The following is a 20,953-nucleotide window of genomic DNA, read 5'->3' as shown; positions in this document are numbered from 1 at the left end:
ATTTTCCTTGGATTTTGAAGTGGTTCAGAAATTTGTAACTTGATTTCCCTCTTTTTTTCCCTAGGATATTCGAAACTTGCGGTTTGCTCATAAGCCTGAAGGGAGAACTAGACGATCCATATTTGAGAACCTAATGAAATATGCTTTTCCAGTTTCAAATAATCTGGTTAGTGTTTTCTCTTCAGCTTTTGCCAAAAGACACAGAGCAGCACTAAACTGTTTTGTTCTGTCCCATCTACTTAATACAGCATTCACATGGGGTGCATTTTCTTGAAGGAGAGGAAGTGCTGGTTTTCAAATCTGTTTTAAACTTAATTCTGTAGGAGTTTAGATCTTGTAAGAAACAGGAAAAGTCTATTACCATGCACTTCTTTCATGCATGGGGAATGACTTACTGATAAAGCCTTGTAACAGAGGGAAAGTACTCAAATCACAGTGACATCCATCAGGGGTTTACAGCTAATGGTGACTGCACTGCCCCAAATCTGGAATGCAGCCCCTCTGCTCTCTAATGTCATGACACTGCAATTGTTGTTTCAAATGCTGGTTGAAAGGATCTGGTTGTTAATCTGTAAGAGTATTCTTGCCCAAGTAGTTTTATCTTCTCTCTTTAATAACAAACTCCTTTTGTCCATGAAGTACTAGGTAATAGCTAAGGAAGATCAGGGACATATTGTAAAGGATATTGTTGTACTAATTACCTGCTACAGTGAGAGCGTTAATCTTTTTTATAAAGCCCTAAAAGAAAAGTGATGCAGTGGGAAAAAGAATGGTCAGTCATGAATTACTATTTGAGATATCAAACGTCCTGTAAATGGGCTCTGAGTGGGCTCTTAATGGTAAATTTTCTTTCTTTCTTTCAGCCACTTTTTGCCTTTGAGTACAAAGAGGTTTTCCCAGAAAATGGATGGAAAGTGTATGACCCAACTTGGGAGTACAGAAGACAGGTGGGTATTGTGCCACATCCTTCCTCAGCCTCTCCTCTTCAGGAGTGAGGTCTGTGCAGTAATATAATTACAGGTCACATGGAGTGGAGAATGAGCCTGCTGACAAATGCTGTGCAGGCTGGGTTAGGATGTTGTTCTCCACGCTGCAGTGATTGATGAGAGCAGTACAGCTTTAGAGATGGTGGCATCCACTGATGGACATCAGCTCAGGCTCCAGAGAGCTAACTTCAGGCTCTGGTAGAAAAAACTAATGCTCTGGCTTGGTGATCAGGTGCTGCTGGTAGTGAGGAATGGAGGGTGTGTGTTCCAGGTACAGGCATCCCGTTGTTGAGTTTCACACCTCAGTGCTTGTTTGTATTAGCTTTAATTCTTTCCAGGTTTTCCTGTCTTAAACAGCAACCGGGGGGGGCGGAAGTTAAGTGTAGAATGCCTTCACTACCTAAGGTGTGGTTCCTCAGCATAGGGAACAACCTAGAGAGTACTGTGATTTACCATCGTTTAGAACACACAGTTGTAGTGTGTCCAGAGTAGACTGATCAAAGGTATTAACGACCATGAAGTGACAGGCTGTCAATTAGGAGTACTGTGGTAAAAATTTGAATAGTCCTCTCTGGGGTAAAAGATGGGAGAATTTTGATTTTTAAAATGAAATCACTCCTGTCATAAAATTGTCAAGTAGAAGAAAGAGGATGATTTGGTGACATGTTTGCCCTGGACACAGTAAGCTTCTGTCTCCTCCAGATCTGCCAGAATAAAACCAATTTTCCACTGTAAAATTAAGAAATTTTAAGCCACGCAATTTAAAGGTTTATTTGGGTCTTTCTCATCAAATCAAACAAAACCAGACCTCTGTCCTAGCCTAGTTGTTCGTCTCATTCCTGGAATCCAAAACCTAAGGATTTGTTTTTCTGGTTCTAGTCTTCTAGAAGCTGGGCATGCCTTCTAAATTGGTTATCTAGGCCTGTCATTAACAGATGGGAGAGAGCGCTTCGCTGTTGGGGGTGATCTGTTCTCTCCTAAAATAGCTGCCTAAGATAGATCGCTGCCTTCTAGGCTGCTAATGGGAAGTGAGATGTATCTTACTGTATCTTACTGTATGCTGCCTTCATTGCAAAAAGGTGTATTTTTTGCAATGAGATGCCACAATCTAAAATCCTGGTCAAGACAAGCTCCACAATAGTTTGTGATCCCTTTCTATCTAAGGTCAACTTGACTATAAGGCCAGATAATGCAGCAGTTATTGCTTTGTTTAGAATTTACCTCTTTCCTGGTAGTTGTTTTATGGGAAGATCTGCTGGTAGAGAAGGATTTGCAGCCCAAGCTATTTGAGCAAGGTGCTTCTTTATAGGGCCGAGAACTTTGGAGTAACGACTAAAGAATACCTGTGCTATCAAAATAATCTCCACTGGAAAGCGCAGCATTCGCTCAGCCAAGCATCAGTTAAAACAGGTGAAGTACAAAAGACATTTTTACAACACTTGGAAAGAGGAAAGGATGACTTTAGATAATTTCAGTGTAGATTATTCCACTTTCTTAATCCTGGCATGTCAGTTTTTATGACAGAAGCTTTTCTGTCCTTATTAGTTTTAATACTGTGATTTGGTGCACCTTAAATTTGTTGGGAATTTGGTTACATGGTGAAAGGATACACGTATTTGCATACATGTGATTTGCAGCTCTTCATGGCCTTTCTGTAAAGAAAATGAGTGTAAAACATGACCCAGCTGAGGCATTGCTGCAGTGTGTCCTTGTGCTGTGGCCTGCTTTTGTGTTGTTTGCGAGTGGGAAGGACAAACTTTGCCTGGCTGCTTCTGTGTCAAGAAACCAAACTAACATCCACATGCCAAAGCCCTCAGTCATTTCCTTACATTGGTAACTGCAAAAGTGAATCCAAACCAGGATTTTTTGCAGCCACAGCCTGAGTTTTACCCATGATGGGCCACAGTCACTACCATTCCAGATCACACAATCCATCTGTTCCAGTTCCTTATCTCCAAAAGTGACCAACACCAGCTGCTGAAGAAGAGGCAAACCATACTGCAGTAGATGTTTATGTTGTGATCTGGCCAGGAGGAGAATTTCATCCCTTTTGTTAGATTGATTTAGGCCCTGCAACATGATGCTTTATGTCCCCTCCAAAACTTTTAGGTATTTCAGTCTGTTTATTTAATTCCAGCAGTTGTAACTATGGATGTTCAATTTATCTGTGTGAATGTCGTAGCCTTTTTTCTTAATCCAAGCAGGTTCTGCTAAAGCAATAACAAGTACTACAGTAAATCAGGATTATGTCTTGAAATGGCAGCGGGGATTCGTTAACAGTGAAACAAAACTGGCATCATCAAATCAGATAATGGGATTACCTGTCTCTGACTGTATGAATTGTGATCAGAAACAGAAAAGCAGGACATATGCACTGTCAGCAGGACCTCCTGGAATTGGTTTAAAACCTGTTAGAGAAGAGCTGGCCTAGGGCATCAGCAGCCCAGCAGTATGGCCAGGCAAAAACTTGCTATATCTTAGGCCAGGTCTTTTCCCTGTGGGAGCAGGGACACACAGAGAGGGGAGTGGAGCAAAAGTAAACTCCAGCTACCAGGTATCCAGAAAAGACTTTTAGACCAGGATCCATGGTAAGATCTATGTTCACACTGGTAGACATGGCAAGTTTGAGTGTGGTATGATTTGTAGCAATTAGGAAGGCTATTCGGTAAACCCCTGACTTTCCTGTTAGCATTCTTGGGAAAGATGGAAATATGTAACTTATTAAGAATCTGTGATTGTGTAAAACTGTGGGGAGTAATAAACAACCTGTAGAGAACAAAAGGAACTCAGAGAGGTTTGAGATTTAGTTGGTAAATGGAATCACATGTGGCAAATGAAATTTAAAACTGAAATTGCTCCCTGATTTTTATTACACACGGGCTGGCAGAATATAAAACAGAATTGCAAAGTGAATAAGACTCACTTGAAACCAAAAGTCCTTAAGATGCCTTTGGAGTAACTTAAAGCTTTATTTTCCTTATTAAGGTGGGAAGCATTTGGAAAATATTACAAGAGGTTGTGAAGTTGTGTGATGGTTCCCTACAAGAGTCAATCTTGTCTAATATCCTGTGCTCTGGTCATATCTACCGGGGAGCCACAGTGGAGGGCTGTGGTTTCTGCTTTCAGAGAAAACATGGAGAGACTAATAACTCAGAAGAACTGCCCTGTTTTGAGGATAAAAGAAGTGCCCAGCATTAGTATACAAGTGGAATGGGAAAGGTAGAGCATGATAACATCAACCTACAGAGGACTGCTGGGTGTCACTTAGGGGAGTAGAGCGAGGATTGAACTGTTAAATGTCCCATGGTTTAACTGAGGTCCTGCTTATGCTGGGTGTGTCTCTACTGCAGAACAGATTGCAGCTCTCTGGTGCTGGGTGGACACAGCCTGGGCTCAGTAAATGGCAGAGGGACCAGCTTGGCTCTGCAGCTGTGTGCTGTGTTGGTGTAGGGCTGTGCCTTAGCCAGTGTGCTCAGCCTCTTGGTATCTTGTGGCTCAAACCAAGTTTGAGAGGGGCACTGCTGGTGTAACACAGGACCCTCCCTGCCTTGCCTGCTGCAGATCAAGGTGCACTTACATATCTAAGCTCAGAGTGGATCTGCTCAATCCTATAGAGAGATCTGACTGTGTGTAACTAAAGCAAGGGAATTATTTTTTTCCTGTCAGTGAAGGATCCTCATGTGCTTAACCTTAACCATGTGCTTTGCAAGGTGGTGGTGTCAGTGCTGTGCTGGTGTGGCTTCAACAGTTTTTCCCTGCAAATAAAGAAACTCCATCTTCTACATCATCAAGTGTAAATCAAGTGATAACCAAACCCAAGTCATTAAAGTAAGGCATGAATGACTATCTAGAGGGAAAACAAGTCTAGTTTGTATGTGGAGAGGACACAAAGGCTGTGTCTCTATGGTTAGATGATACAGTTGTGAGGAGCGTTCCCAAGCACAGGGGCAAGTTTCAGGCATAGCTACAGACCAGGCTGTTACCATCCCTCTTTTGAGTGAACATGATTGAGCATCTTTAGCCATGCACAAAGATACTGTGATGCAAGTCAAGGATCACCAGCAGGCAGTTTGGAGAAACTGTCCTGTCTGGAGGATAAGTGAGTTTAATAGTATGGATGTGAGGTGCATTGGTTCAGCTGGGCTCAGTGAGAACGGTCATGGGTACATTTAATTTATCACTATAGAGGTGGCTTTGCTGCCTTCCTCAGTTTGCCCTCTGGCAGCCACCAGAGATATGAATTCCCCTAGAACCAGGAGCTGCTAGCAGCATTAATTTACCTGAAGAAGACAGACCTGTGCAGAAGTCTCTGGTCACTAATGTGGACATGCCACGTGCCCTGGCAGCTTCAGGATGATCACAGCCTGCTGTTAGCGAGGCATGCCTGAGTTCCTCCTGCAGGTGCACAGGCAGGCAGCTCCCAGAGCGACTCCTTAGCCTGCAGAGGCTTATTGAGTTACATCTGTAACAGTTTGGTTTGATAGTAGGCTTTTGGGTGCTTACAACTTACCAGGAAGCAGTGAAATGCATCTTAGATGAGGAAATACCAGTGTGCTTTATATCACGTTTGGCTTTTTCTATTGATTCCAGCTGGAGAAGGGCAAATCTGAAGGAGCACGAATAAATGCAGAAGCTACAGTGCATGATGGCAAACTTCCAGGGAAGATGCAAATTTAGCTTCTCTTCTAGCCCGCTTGGCTTACTTCTGTTTGCTTCCAGTCCTTAGAGAAAGTCACGATCTGAATCCAAAGCGTTCTGGGTGGTGCTGTGATTCAAAGCTCCTGGGCCAGGGGAAAGCAAACATTCCCCAAGAGTCAAAGGAAATTTGAATGCTGATGCACAGCATCTTTTCTTTCTTTGGGGGCTTGTCATGGATTTTTCTGGTCTGGGCTATAGCAGAGGAAAGATTTCCTTCAAATTTGTGTGTGGCAGCTGAAAGACTCAGAGTTTTGGAGAGCTTCAGAGCTCAGTTCTGGCCCAAGTAGTGTGTGCTGAAGCCACGCTGTCCAGCACTGTGAAGAGGGTGCTTTCCAGTGCCCACTCCTTGGTCTTCTCCATGAGCATTGGTAGAGTAGTTGGATAAAATGAAAAGGGGACTTTCTTCCATGTAGTTGCTTGTTAGCTCCAATTTTTCTTGCCAAGACTGTGCTGACTGAGTAGTTTTCATTCAGATTTAGGGGAGGTGGAATTTTCAGGAATTGTTTATGGATCCATTGCACGTACTTACTAGGACAGGACTGAGAACTAATTTGCCATTAGTCCACTTCTAGGTAGTAAACAGCTTGGTCACTGGCAAGAGGTCTTGCTATTCCCTGGCTGGCAGCAAAGCTGGTGGACCCAGCAGATTCCATCCTTGCTGGGTGCAGCAGGTAGACCTCTGAGCATGTTTTACCCATCAGTAAGCTTGAACTGTGTATACCCACTGTTTCTGCCAATTCTTCAGCTTCAGACAGTGCCAAAAATAGCTTTCCTTCAGGCTTTTGGGGTACTTGTGATCCCTGTAGTAACACTGCCTTCCCAGGGAGGGCCAAAGGACAGGGGTGGTTCATAAGCAGGGTGTGTGACTGATATTAGACAGAAGGTCTGGCCTCCCCTCAGATTTCTAACCACGACCTCTTTTGACAGCGTGACTCACCACTGGGATGGGGAGCCGGCTGCAGTCTGTGTGGGTCAGCCGTAATTATCACAGCTCGTCTGACTTGTGTTAGATTTGTCATTTATTTCCTGTGGGAGCCATGACAGTGGTAATCAGTGTGCCACCACTCTCCCTTAAAATGAAGTAGTGTTTATTAGAACAGAAGTGTGTATTGTGTTAAGAGTTGATGTTGCCCTCAAACACACTCTGTGCTTCACAGCCTGGCCATGTTTGCTGCAGCAGATGTGTCTTCCCCACAGAGATGCTTTGTGTCAGAGCTCAACCCTGCTGCCACAGGGGTCTGTTTAAATCTCTCCTTGCAGGCAGCTGCACCAGCCACTCCCTGTTGGTCTGTTCTCTCCTAGCATCAGCCAAACCACGTCTGCAGGTTGTCAGGGTTGTCCCCATTGTGCTTCAGGTGTTACTTGGAGATTGTTCTCTGGGAAGCTCTTGAGTGGCTTCCCCATCGCAGCACGCTGAGCTCTATGATGTGTGTGTGGAGATTCCCTGCTCTCCCAGCCCAAGTCCTTAGTACAGCCAGAGAGCTTAGTGTGACAGAAACATGGGAGTTGCACATCACATACAGTCACACAACCAGAGACATACAGTTGTTAAGTTTTTGGTGTTTTTAGAGGTTTGCACAGTTGTGCCACAAACACTGAACAAAGCCCAGATCAGGATGATTTTTGGAGGTGTTTTACTTCCTGTTCTCCCTTCTTCCCCTTCCCCCATCCTGTCTGGGAACTCTGCTTTGTATGCCTAGTTTCCAACCACCACATTTGAACTAAGTGTCATGAGAGGACTCAGTTGGTCAGCCATTCTGTCCTGCTCCTGGCTCTCCTGTAAGCCCGTGATGAGACCAGGAGGTATTGTAAAGATGGGCTCAGGGGGACCACCTGTGTTGCTACATCTGTAGCCTCCACAGTTCCTTTGCCATGGATAACCCTGCCTGAAGCCCAGTTTCCCTGCTCTTCAGTGACTTGAGCAAAACATCCACCTCTCTGGGGAGAGACATGAAATGCAAGTTACCAAGATAATGCATTCCCAAGTACCAGCTCTAAATGTCCTTCCTTAACAAATGTTGCCTTGAATTTCAGGTCTGGGGATTTGTCTGTGCTGAGGTCTCAGAGCAACTCATTGCTAACCTGCAGTTTCCTCTTTAGGGAATTCCCAATGAAAGCTGGAGGCTGACCAAGATTAATGAGCGCTACGAGCTGTGTGACACATACCCTGCCATTCTAGCTGTGCCTGTAAACATTCCCGATGAGGAATTAAAGAGAGTGGCATCCTTCAGATCAAGAGGACGAATACCAGTGAGTGGGACAGAGGAAGCCACTTTGATGTGGTTTTGTTTCACATACCTTTCGGCAATAAGTACTACCAAGATCAGGCTGAGTGGATTCCAGGGAGCAAATAAATGGTCAGTGGATAATAAAAGTGACAACAACATGTTTGAGGACATAGAAAACAACAGCATCTACTGAAACTACTGTTGTGAAAGAGATGTAGACTAAACCAAAACTAGAAGATAAGATAATTTAGCACAACTCAAACCAAATCTCAGTTCAGTTCCTGGGAAACACAAAGCAGCTCTGTTTGGCTGTTTACAAGAGTCTGGCCTACTCTGACTTTCAGGATAGAGGAAGACGCAGTGATACTCTTGATGAGAGTGCTTATTAAATGAAATAAGATAAAACACATTGTTATGATGATTATTTCAGAGGTAACTGAAAAGGTACTGGTTTACTTCTCAAGTCTATAGAAAATTCAGTCTGTTCCTAAAGTGCTTAACTTTTACATTGTGTAACATAAAGTAAGATACAGCCCACATACTGACTCACACAACAGCCAGGAAAACAGTCTCCATCGTATTTAAAAGTCAGACTTAAACAATTTGATCACCTTTGGTTTGTTCAAACTTTGGGAATGCTACCAGAATGAGTAAGGACAGAGGAGTTCTTTCATTCAGTTGTGATTTAGTAGAATCCTTCAGTCCATTTAGCCTTCTGGAAGCAGCTAACAGGATCCTAGAGCAAACCATTACAGGTAAATCATTTCCCTGGTTTAACAAATCCCATTTTTCCTTAATTTAATTCCCATTTGTTTCCAAAGGTCTTGTCATGGATTCACCCAGAAAGTCAAGCAACGATCACTCGCTGTAGCCAGCCCATGGTGGGAGTGAGTGGCAAGCGGAGCAAGGAGGATGAAAAGTACCTTCAAGCCATCATGGATTCGAATGCCCAGTCCCATAAAATCTTCATATTTGATGCAAGGCCTAGTGTGAATGCTGTAGCCAATAAGGTCAGGTACTTTTTCCTCTGACTAAAACTGGGAATGTAATAATTTAGAGCACATTTCCCACCACCATTTCATATTATTCTTAAGGATCACAAAAGGGTTTTCCACTGCAAAGGAAATCTGCATGCAATGATCCAGTTCTCTAGACAGACTTTTGTACCTACACTGGTATCTGTAAGATGTCAGTGTGACTACTAATGATCCATTCTATTAATTTACAATGGGAAATGAGATTGGAAGGGGAAAAAAAATGAAGTAGTACTAAGATCAGACTCTAGCACTTTGGGCCTTGTGTATCACCATTTTTCAATTCACATGGGTGAAATATTGCTTCCTCTAACAGCACCAGAACTTTGTCCCTGTTAACTGTGATGGGAGCAGGAGATACTCAGCACTTCTGAAAATCAGGCATCGAGATTTTTAATTCCAAAATATAACTGGGGATTGCTAATGTCAAGGAATATTGCTGTGTTCTTTCTGCTGTTATAGAATCACAGGATGGTTTGGGTTGGAAAGGACCTTTAAAGGTCATCTAGTCCAACCCTCCTCTGCCATGAGCAGGGACATCTTCTGCTAGATCAGGTTGCTTGGAACCCATCCAACCTGACCTTGAATGTTTCCAAGAATGAGGCATCTACCACTGTTCTGGAAAACCTGTTCTAGTGTTTTACCACCCTTAGTGTGAAAAATTTCTTCTTTATATTTAGTCTGAATCTACTCTCTATTACTTTCAAACCATTACCCCTTGTCGTGTCACAACAGGGCCTACTAAAACATTTGTCCCCATCTTTCTTATAGGCCTCCTTTAAGTACTGGAAGGCTGCTATAAGGTCTCTCCAGGGCCTTCCCTTCTCAGCCTTTCTTCACGGGAGAAATGCTCCAGACCTCTGATCATCTTTGTGGATTTGATCCAACAGTACCATGTCTTTCCTCTGCTGAGGTCCCCAGAGTTGGACACAGCACTGCAGTGGGGTCTCACCAGAGCAGAGCAGAGGGGCAGAATCCCCTCCCTGGCCCTGCTGCCCACGCTGCTTTGGATGCAGCCCAGGACACGTTTGGCTCTCTGGGCTGTGAGTGCCCATGGCTGGGTCATGTCCAGCCTCTCACCCACCAGCACCCCCAAGTCCTTTTCAACAGGGCTCCTCTCAATGTGCTCATCCTGTGTTGATACCAGGAGTGTCCTGACCCAGTTGCAGCACCTGGCACCTGGTCTCGTTAAACCTCATGAGGTTCCCGTGGGTCCACTTCCCAAGCTTGTCCAAGCCCCTGTGGATGGCATTTGATCCTTCTGTTTGTGTCACTGATGAAGATATTAAATAGCCCTAGTCCCCATATGGACTCCTCAGGGACACCGCTTGCCACTGGCTGGACATTGAGCTATTGGCCACTACCCTCTGGCTGTGACTATCCAACTTCTCATCCATCAAACTGTCTGCCCATCATCTCCAGTCTAGAGAGAAGGATGTTGTGGGGGACTGTGTCAAAGGTTTTACTCAAGTACAGGTAGATCACACCCATAGCCCTTCCCCTGTCCGCTGCTGTAGTCACTCCATCATAGAAGGCCACGGGGCTGGTCAGGCAGGACTTGCCCTTGGTGAAGCCATGCTGGATTTCCTGAATCACCTCCCTGTCCTCCATGTGCCCTGGCACATCTTCTCAAAGGATCTGTTCCATGATCCTCCCAGGCACAGAGGTGAGGCTGACAGGTCAGTAGTTCCCAGGGTCCATCATTCTATCCTTCTAAAAATTGTGTTTCATGCCATCACTTTAAGCTTTGTTTTAATGGTGGAGCTGCTTTGTTGCACTAAAGATCTTTTTTTTTTTTTAAATCTGCCTTTCCCACCACTTAGGAAAGACAATTAGTGTGTGGGTTATCCTCCTCTGTAATAGTATGGTAAATTTTTAAATGATAGATTAGCGAATGTAATGAGTTAACAGCTTGAATGGGGATAAATGATAATTACAGAGGAAAAGAAGGCTTGTAATGTGATACTCTTTAGTAAAAATTGTAGGATTCATTAGCTATTGCAGAATAGAGACACAAAGTGTGTGCCTGTACATGTTTGCTCCCAACTGTAAGATAAAGCCAATGTTTTTTGCCTGCTTTAGATAGCCCAGTCACTGTCATTGTCAGCTGCTGTTTGCTCAGGACAAAGGACTGGGGTAAAGTACAAAATATGTTTTTGCTTAATGATCTGTGTGTGGATTTTGTTCTTCAGGCTAAAGGAGGGGGCTATGAAAGCGAGGATGCCTATCAGAATGCAGAATTAGTGTTCCTGGACATTCACAATATTCATGTTATGAGAGAGTCGCTGAGAAAACTGAAAGAAATTGTGTATCCCAATATCGAGGAGACTCACTGGCTGTCTAATTTAGAGTCAACTCACTGGCTAGAGCATATCAAGGTATGCATGTTTGCATCCCCTGCATGTGGATGGGCAACCACAAGTCCTTACCAGTCTGCTCACTGGGAAAGATATCCAGAGCTAATGCCAGGATTTTAAATTCCTTGTAAATTTAAAGATTTACAATTTGTTTTCCATTTATAAGCAACTAAAACCATAGTTTCTTGGAGTGAGGAATCTTAAGGAGATGAGAAGAGGGACAAGAGAAGGGGCTAAAATACTGAAAGATGGTGCTTTGAAAGTGAAGGATGTTCCTGGGTGATGTGTAACTGTGAAAGCTCTGCTTAGAGCTCAGGAGTCACAGAGTTTCCAAGCTCTTGACTCAGCTCCTTGACATCCTGGCATTATTGACTGGTCCAGACAAGGAAATGCTGGGAGTTTGTGCCCTGTCAGCCTTTCAGGAATCCGAGCAGAGTCAGAATAAGGAGGCAAAATGTTTTGGCTTCTCCAGATGTTGGTTTTCAAATTAGCTTCTTCTGCTCTAGAAATGTCCAGCTTACATTGTTGCTCTGCTGGTGCAGACGGGCAGATCTGCTCCTGGGGCAGCTGCAAGGTGATGCCCATTCCTATCAGACACAAAATGCTCCTTCATTTAAATCCTGACTTGTCCAAGGACTGAGCTTTATGCAAGGGCTCTTCTAGAGTTGTGCCTACACTACAGTTTAGATGTATCGTCATCTTGCTGGAACAGAAAATGTGTTCACCAGTTTGCTGTCCTAGTTATAAAGTAGTTGGAACTGATTTACCATTCTCCTTGAGGCAAACAGAGCCCTTGGTCTGTCCTGTGCTGTCACTAGCCATTTTTCATTTATAGTTTCTGTTCCAAAGAGATTTTGTAATTTGTTTTTTTTCCTTGCCCTAGCTCATTCTTGCTGGAGCCCTTCGGATTGCTGACAAAGTGGAATCAGGGAAGACATCTGTGGTTGTGCACTGCAGTGATGGCTGGGACCGCACAGCCCAGCTCACCTCGCTCTCCCTGCTCATGTTGGATGGCTACTACCGAACTATCAGGGGCTTTGAGGTGCTAGTGGAGAAGGAGTGGCTGAGCTTCGGCCACAGGTTTCAGCTGGTGAGTCACTAGCCCGTGGAAGGCACTGAACACAAAGTTATTGTCCCTCCTGAAGGATTTCAGGGGAGTTTAGCCTTTCCTGTGAGAAGTTTCCTGGCTGAACTCGCAGAAGAGAGGTGAATGCTGATGTTATTGTTTTCTACCTATAATTCCATTTATCTCTTAACCTCCTTGGGACTGTATTGGTTAGATACCAGGAACAGCTGGTATTAAGTCTCTCAGGTGTCTGACTGATAATGTCACGTTCCCATGCTTAGGCTTAAACTAGCAGTGTGCTTTGGGTTCAGTGCTGGCATTTCTGCTGGGAGTTGGCAGAGACCACTGGGACATTTTTTGTCTTCATTTGCAGTTCAGTCCATTTTCTCATACTGCTTGGGCACCATCATCTAAGAAATGTTTTGGTATTGAAGAGGTTGGGGAATTTGTTTATAGCCTTGAGCTCACATTTTTTTCAGGCACAGTTCATTTTTGGAGAGGCTTCTAATTATATAGGTGAAAGAGCAGCAGTTTGAGCCTGGATCAAGAGTAGCTTGTGGTTGTGTCCTTGCAGCTGGCAGAGAGGCAGCTTTGTGGGCTTGTGACACAGCAGTTTGTTATAGTTTGCACTGATGGGAATCGAGAGGGCTTTTCAGTAGAATCCTTTCAGTCTTTGTTCCTTCTGTGTTTTGCTTGTAGCTGTCCTCTCATGGTTGTTTCATTCTGCAAGGGCTAGAACAAGGTCTGTGTACAGCACCTGCAGCAATGGGTTGCACTGTCAAATGCTCTGAGGAAGGTGGGGAAACTGAGGCACTGAAACAACTGAGGTTGTGCTGCAGCAAAACTTGTTATCTGGTATTTGAACAACGAGTGTTTTAGCTTCTTCACTGTCTAGACAAGGAAAATAAGTGACAGTGATGGTGAAGGGAGAACTGTATTGGGGATCTCTGTTACTTACACGTTCTTGTCCTGTCTTTGTACCGTGCTTGGGGCTCCCGGGTAATACATAACCATTAATGCACTCTGCTAGTTCTGAGGAGTCGTGCCTCACGTGTTGGCCACACAGCACAGTCAGGGTTGGAGGCCTGCTTCAGGGAGTAGTGTCATTAGTGCCTCTCTGGAGGTGGCAGGCGATGGGCTGGGCTGGTGTTTGTACAGCTCTTGGAAGCAGCGAGGTGTTGCGTGACGGTTATCGCCGCATGCCGTGCCTGTAGGTAGTGCTTGTGTCTAGCACGCTCTACTACTGAAGTAGCCAGGACAACAGCTGCAACTGAATCAAAAAGCATTCTCATTTTTTTCCCTTCTAAACTTTAGCTATTAACTGAAATCAGTGCCAGCATAGCATCTGGAGCCTCTACTCAAACAACTCTTGTTTTAACTTAGCATGAAAATATCCCCATAAAGAATTTTCACTTCAAACACAAAGAGAGTAGCTGTCCTTTACTCCTTTACCCACTGATATGGACAAAGCAGTATCAAGACTCATTAGAAGCTTTTGAAGCTGTTGGTAAAGGTTTAGGTGACAGAGAGCAGACCCCAGCAGTTTCCCCATGAAGCCCTGGGTGACTCGTGTTCTGTGTGCTGCTGTTTCAGAGGGTTGGCCACGGGGACAAGAATCACGCGGATGCCGATCGCTCCCCCGTCTTCCTGCAGTTCATCGACTGTGTCTGGCAAATGACAAGACAGGTAAACTGCTGGGTGGCACCCGTGTCCACAGAGCCAGGGCACTGAGACATGGCACAGTGTCTGGACACAGGAATGATTTCCAAGCTGACCTGTGCAGGATCTCCTTCCTGGGCTTGTACTCTGGCTTTGATTCTGGCAGCAGGCTTTTTGGGAGCCTGTTAAGTAAAGAGCCTGAAGGCACTTGCTAATGTCAGTGCCTACCACGGGTGGGTACGACAGATCCCTGTTGCCTCTGCTCAAGCTGATGCTGTAACCTGATCCAAACTGCAGCAAGACAGGCTCCATTTTAACTTCTTCTGAAGGCCGATGTACTGCTCCCAGTTCATAATGTGATGTACAGAGCTGAGTGCCTCACTTCAGACCAGGCATGGCAGAGGTGCAGTCCAGGAGAGATCCCCTGTGTCTGGGAGGTTTTTCTCCAGGCATGTGGAACCTGGAAGGTTTTTGGTATCTTCTGTGACACAAAAGTCAGCTATGGTCAGGCAGTTCACTGGAAAAAAAGCTAGGCTCATCATGGATTAGACCAGGAGAAATGGAAGAGAAGGATGGCACTACATATGAAGCTGTACCACATCCATGCAGAGAGAAGAGGAGGCTTTACTGTCATCAGAAGTCACTTTCATTTTGGTCTCCTTGGATTGCTCCTATAGCTGGGCATCCTGACCTGCAGCTGGTGAGGTCAAGATGTCACAACTGGGGCAGCCTGGGAAGAGAAGGGTGGTTGTGAGGGAGGAGGGCCTCCTGCTCTCCTCTCCATCGCCCCTGCATATCTTTGCAGTTCACTGCATGTATTCTTACTGACCTTTTGTGGAGCTTCAGTTGTCCTTGTCTCAGATTGTTTCTGCACAGAACTCAGCAACAAACATGGCCTATGCCCATACACCTTTTCCTCCTGCTGGCCTCTGTCACAAGGTGCCTCCCTGCTGTTCCCTCTGGGCAGTGCTGTGTTAGGCACCCAGGTTATTTCCATTTGGCCCTGGGAAATCTCCACTTTTTGAACGTATTTATTTCTTGTGAGCCTTTTATTCACAGTCCAGCTGCATGGCTTGTCATGAGGAGCAGGCATAGCAGAGCGAGCTTCAATTTGAAGCAGCACTGAGTGTATATAAACACAGTGCTGTAACCCTGCTGACCTCTGGCTTTTGCTCAGAATTCCTCTCTGCACATGCAAAGTAGCTTTCCAAGAGGGAAACTCTTGCTCCTGGAAGGAGCAAATATGACCCTGAGTGTCCAGCCAGGCAGGGAACAGGGACAGTTCCTGTTCTAGAAATCAAGAGGCCAACTCCTTACCAAGACCACAGTGTGGGAGAAAGTTTATTTTCCTGTTTCAAAATCCCAGCCTAATTTTCTGTTTCTGCCTAAAGTTTCCTACAGCATTTGAGTTCAATGAGTACTTCCTGATCACCATCCTGGATCACCTGTACAGCTGTTTGTTTGGGACCTTCCTCTGCAGCAGTGAGCAGCAGAGAGTGAAGGAGGTAAGACAGCTTCTCTCCAAGGTAAACCCTGTTCCTGAGTGCTTTAGCTGGCCAGATATTGCTACAGAAGCTGGTTCCTCACTCAAAGGTAGATGTAGATGTGGGCCTGGGAAATGCCAAGCCCACCTTCTCAACAGCTGGGACTTGGGGGATTTTCCTCTTTGCACAAACTGCTATCTGTTGTAGACTTCATGTTTCAGAGCAACACTATCTCCCTTCTGGACACTCTGTCTACTTTCAGTTAGTCACTAGTGGTTGAATAGCTCTTGGTGTCTCCCAGGCAGTGGAAGCACAGTTGTGCTTTGAACTTACAGTTTACTGTAACCTTCTCCGTGGGAACTGGTGCTCTTTTGTTGTCCCTTTTCTTTGAAGTGGTCCCTTTAGGGTACTTTGAACTATCTAGTGCGTGCTGTCATTCTGCACACACAGGTTACAGCAAGTAACTGGTCTTAATGTGTGTTCTTGCTGTGCTTGCATCTTCCCGGGAGAGGACAACTCTCCTACTCTCAGTGAGGACGCGCCTCTCTGTCCTGCCACAAGCCAGCTCTGCCCTGCAGTCTGGCCGAGGTTTGTTTGCCCAGGGAGGAGCGTAGAGATGTGTACACTCAGACCCAGTGTGGAATTAGAAGGAAAACAGTGGCACTCATTCTGTCTCACCTAGCTGAAGATGAAGCATTCTGTCACCAAAGGCTGCAGCCGAACAGCACAGAGGTACACGAGGGCAGTGCTGTGCAGACCTGATGTGATTACATTTGATAGAACATCAGTTAAAAATAATCATAAAAGCTAGCTGTAAAATAAAAGTGATAGCATTTTACTATAGTGAAATCAGTGTCCCTGTTTCTCTGGGGTCCACAATGATTGAATAATTGTCATTTCCAGGGAAGAAAATCTGCATGCTGTTTGGACGTGGGTTTGGGGATTTTTTTAAAAGGCCGCAGCTTAGTGAAGTACTTAATCTAGAAAGTACTTCAGCACTGGTTTCAGTGGGAGTATTCACAGGCCTAATTATTCCACTAGATCAGGGCCTAAGTCAAATGTTTTCTCTTCTTCCTTTGCAATTAAATCCAGCAAGTCCTCCAGGAGCACTTTAGAGAAGTGAAGTTTAACTAAAGCACTCAGAGTTCACATGCCAGTCCCCCCTCTCTGTACCAGTGGTGATGCCTGGTCTGTGCTGGCAGCTGGGTGGGTCAGAGGGGTTGTTCTGTACCAGGGTGCGTGTGCCTGCCTGCATTCATGTGCTTTGAGTACAAGAACCACATCAAAAGAACAGTTTTGGGGTTTTTTTAAGCTACAAAAAAGCAACCAGTTCCATATTAATGACAGGCATATGTCTGTGCTGCTGTAGTTTGTAGATAGCTGGGATTCGTATGGCAAATAAAGCCTCCTCCACCCCCTTCCCTTACAGAGCCTTCCAAAAAAGACTGTATCACTTTGGTCTTACATCAACAGCCAACTGGAAGACTTCACTAACCCTTTGTACGTGAGCTACTCCAACCACGTCCTGTATCCCGTGGCCAGCATGCGCCACCTCGAGCTGTGGGTCGGTTACTACATCCGCTGGAACCCCAGGATGAAGCCTCAGGTACGCCTCTTCCTACTCCTGCTTCCCTCTCTGCTGCTACCAATACTCTTATTTGGAGATCAAGACCTTTAGGTAATCTACAAACTTATGCTGCCACTGCTTAAATCTGAAAACAAACACCTAAATTCAAATGCCAGCAAGAGCAAGCGCCACCTAGAGCTGCCTGGTGCACGTGCCCAGCTGGACATCACCACCTTGTGAAATCTGCAGGAACTGAGGATTCTCAGCAGTTTGGGAAATTCCTCACTTAGAATGTCGGAAAAATTATTTGAATTCTCTTTACAAAAGAGCTTAAACCCCTAAGACTTCTCTGGATATGGGGCTCTAGATAGGAATTTTGGGGCTGTATTTAAATTACTGATGACAGAAACCTGCTGCTTGCTTTGGCTGTCTGAGGTGCAAGGGTCTGACCTCAGCCAGCAGGGAAGCTGGCAGGGAAGTCTGAGCATGACCCTGAATGCTGACATCACTTTTTAATAGGAAGGGACAAAAATTCCCGATTGCCTCACTGCCCATCTGCAGGTAACAGCTCTGCAAATCTGCAGCCTTAGACACAGGAACCCAGCAAACACTTTGCAGTACTGGCTACTAAACAGTCAGAACTATGTGAAAATATTTAGAAGAATCTGGCTGGTTTTCCACCCTCCCCAAGCCCCTGAAATTATGTCCAGGCTGAGATGCCAAGGCCAGTGTCCCCCAGAAAGGTCAGAGATTAGAGTTTGGCAACAGTCATCTTTCAAAATGCGTACAGACTGTTTTGTTTAGCCACCCCTGCAATGTGCATGTTGGATCCAAACGAGCAGCCCAAAGCCAGAGCAAGCACTCAGGTACCTGTGGGCTGGAGACTGATGACTCTCAAGTACCTCCCCTCCTTCCCTCACAGCTGTGTGTAAGGTCAGCAGCAGTTTTGTGTTTCAGGCTCCCACTTCCACGCTCATCTCCCAGTGCTCAGCTACACCTTCCCTTGCAGGAACCTGTCCATAATCGCTACAAGGAGCTTCTGGCCAAGCGGGCTGAGCTGCAGAAGAAAGTGGAGGAGCTGCAGAGGGAGATCACCAACCGTTCCACCTCATCCTCGGAGCGAGCCGGCTCTCCCGCGCAGTGCGTCGCTCCCGTACAGACAGTTGTATAATATGGACTTCTTTTTGCTGAGTAACTTCCCAGGACCATGGGGGGCAGCTTTACAGAAACCCCCTGGATTTCCAGCATGGTGCTTGGGAGATGCCAACCTATTTATTTATTTCTCTCCAGGGTAACTTATTAGTACTGTAGCACTAGAGAAAGCTTAAAGCAAAAACCAACACAGACAAGGCCCCCTATGCAATTAACCTTCTCAGTGGCTAGCTTTTAATACAAGCCAATTGCACCTGCCACTTGTAAGAAGCCTGGAGCTTGCTCTTTGTTCACTGATGTGCTGGAAATCACTTGGCTTGGAAGAGTCTGCGCACGAGCATGAAGTACTGTGGAGGAAAAATGTCTGCTCAGAAGTTTGAAAGGCCAAACCTGCCTTTCTGTTGGAGCCTCAGATGCAGCTGTGACATCACACACCCTCCTGCACAGCAGAGTGAACAGGGGCATTTGCCAGCACAGCTGGAAACAAGCAACAGTAACGTCTGCAACGTGTCACTCCCTTCACCTCAACCTAGACCATAGGAAGCCATGTAAATGATGCCTTATTTAAAGAACAGGCAGCTTCTCCCCAGTAAAACACAGCAGTAGAGGAGCAACATACAGGCCTTGATTTTGTAGGACAACGTTTACTTCCATCTCTGCAACTTTGGAATCTTGCTTATGGTTTACAGTGGGTGTGCCAGGATGCAACTTAAGCACCTTTATTTCTGAGGGGGGGAGCAGAGTGTGGCTCCCCTGGGCTTTCCACAGCTCCTCTGGCCTCCAGTGCCTCATAGTCATCAGGGGAAAGGTAGTAGAATACCAAGGGGCACGTGTGAACTGCTGGGAGCAGCCATTATGTTTTGCTTGGGCAAGCATAATTAGCAATTTTAATGCTTCTGTGCAGGGTTATAGTGGTGTACTTAGGGTATTTCAGTTTTCTGCTAACTAATGGAAGCAACTGTGCATCAACCAAAGACGCCTTTCTGCCTGCATTGCAACTGCTGCTTTAGGTTTTTCTGGCAGACTGAACAGCTTAGCCATTTTCTAAACCCTACCTTTTTCCTCATAGTCTGCTTCAAGAACTGCTGTCACTCAACTAAACTCAAGTTGAAATTCAATTTTAATACAAAAATTTACTGTAGGAGATAAACCAGACACTTGGTCAAACCATGACTGCCCCCTTGCTCTTCCAAACAGGTAAGCACAGGGTTGCAGAAGAGGGGGCTTTCAGAAAGGCAGTGAAGTATGTGCAAGGTCTTCAGGCTGTTTCTCCACCTGTCTGCTAAGGAGAAGGGGCACTGCCTGGTGTGGGTTCCTGTCTTGCTCTTTTCTGACAGGATCCCAGACTGTAGTCACCTGTTTAATATGCCTGTCAGCTGCTATTCCCCTTGAGAAGGATTTTTGGAGAGAGCATAAAAGCAGACCCATTTCCACCTAAGAAACTGCCTTTCAAAAGCCAAATTCGTGCCAAGGCAGTTAACAGTCTTTCCTCCTGCAGTCTCCACTTCTGTCTGCTCTACTGCTGCAATCACCACACCGTGCTTACAGAGAAATCCACAGCCACCTCCTGACAGGATAAGTAAGAGGCTGCACAGCATCACCACGTTTGTTACAGGGTGGCCTGACGCATTATGGTTCAATAGTGCAAAGAATCCATACAAAATACTTTCTAATGACTTGGATTTGCTTTGAGGTTAAAGGGCAGGTCTGCTCTTATGTACAATCACTATGTAAGATGGTTTAAAGCATTATTCTGTATTAGCAAGTTGACTGTGTGTGTATATTTTGTTTCTTGATGAAGGCTGTTTGGTTTCCTTAACACTAATAAAAACAGATAAATGGATAAAGTTCCTGTGCTCTTATTTGCAACTGTGTGGTTTTCCAAATGACTTGCAGGACATGCAAACATTAAATAAATAGCAGTGCAAGGTCAGTGTGTGAAATCCAAATCTCTCTCCTTCAGTAAAGGGTCTTGCAAGATGCTAATGTTGAAACTCTGAAGTCTAGAATGACAGAAAACCAAGATTCATCTTTGGACAAGTTTCATTTATCCCATACAGACCAGTATTAATATAGATACAGTGCTTAGCTGCTCAGTAATATAAAAACAGAATCACAGAATGGTTTAAGTTGGAAGGGACCTTTAAAGATCATCCAATTCCAACCCCCCCGATGGGCAAAGACACCTTCCACTAGACCAGGATGCCCCATGCAACCTGGCCTTGAACACTTCCAGGGATGGGGCATCCATCATTTTCTCTGGGCAGCCTGTGCCAGTGCCTCACTGCCCTCATGGTAAAGAATTTCTTCCTGATATCTAATCTAGACCTGCTCTCTTTTAGTTTAAAGCCATTCCTCCTTGTCCTATCACTACATGCCCTCTCCAGCTCTCTTATAACCCTTTCACGTGCCAGAAGGTCTCTGCAGAGCCTCCTCCTCTCCAGGCTAAACAACCCCAACTCTCACAGAAGCTACTGTCTAATGCACTGTGAAGTGCAGAATTATTTTTTTCTAATTGTAAAAGTATTTTCACTCAAAGTATTCTGAAATACTTTCACAACTGAAAAAAACCTCCACAATTTCTGCACCTTACAGTGCATTGGCACAGTAACTTCTGTGTAAAAGAAAGATTCACATTTTTGCATGTAACCTTATGCAAAGCCTAAATTTACTGGGATGATTTGTGATCAACTCAGTGGATGCTCCCTGATGCTCTCAACCC

The 20,953-nt window shown here is 45.1% G+C and overlaps 1 protein-coding gene across 4 annotated transcripts in view; it reads left to right on the top strand.

The window, feature by feature from the left end:
• Nucleotides 1-20,074, top strand: part of MTMR2 (myotubularin related protein 2) — a 59,977-nt gene extending 39,903 nt beyond the window's left edge. For 3 of the 4 annotated variants that reach the window (XM_008636784.2, XM_017738199.1, XM_017738201.1), the window contains 10 exons: nt 65-166; nt 864-947; nt 7,785-7,934; nt 8,734-8,922; nt 11,139-11,324; nt 12,187-12,393; nt 13,963-14,055; nt 15,420-15,533; nt 16,942-17,118; nt 18,089-20,074. In XM_008636784.2, the coding sequence (XP_008635006.1) occupies nt 65-166; nt 864-947; nt 7,785-7,934; nt 8,734-8,922; nt 11,139-11,324; nt 12,187-12,393; nt 13,963-14,055; nt 15,420-15,533; nt 16,942-17,118; nt 18,089-18,250 (1,464 nt within the window). In that variant the 3' untranslated portion in view covers nt 18,251-20,074. Of the gene's footprint in view, nt 1-64; nt 167-863; nt 948-7,784; nt 7,935-8,733; nt 8,923-11,138; nt 11,325-12,186; nt 12,394-13,962; nt 14,056-15,419; nt 15,534-16,941; nt 17,119-18,088 lie in introns of those variants that run through there. The other variant, XM_017738200.1, reaches the window with a different exon arrangement.
• Nucleotides 20,075-20,953: the final 879 nt, after the last annotated feature.

Source organism: Corvus brachyrhynchos, unplaced genomic scaffold (genome assembly GCF_000691975.1).
Source record: "Corvus brachyrhynchos isolate BGI_N302 unplaced genomic scaffold, ASM69197v1 scaffold117, whole genome shotgun sequence".
Lineage (NCBI taxonomy): Eukaryota > Metazoa > Chordata > Aves > Passeriformes > Corvidae > Corvus > Corvus brachyrhynchos.
Note: the sequence above shows the minus strand (reverse complement) of the source record. Positions and strands in the feature narration are given on the sequence as shown.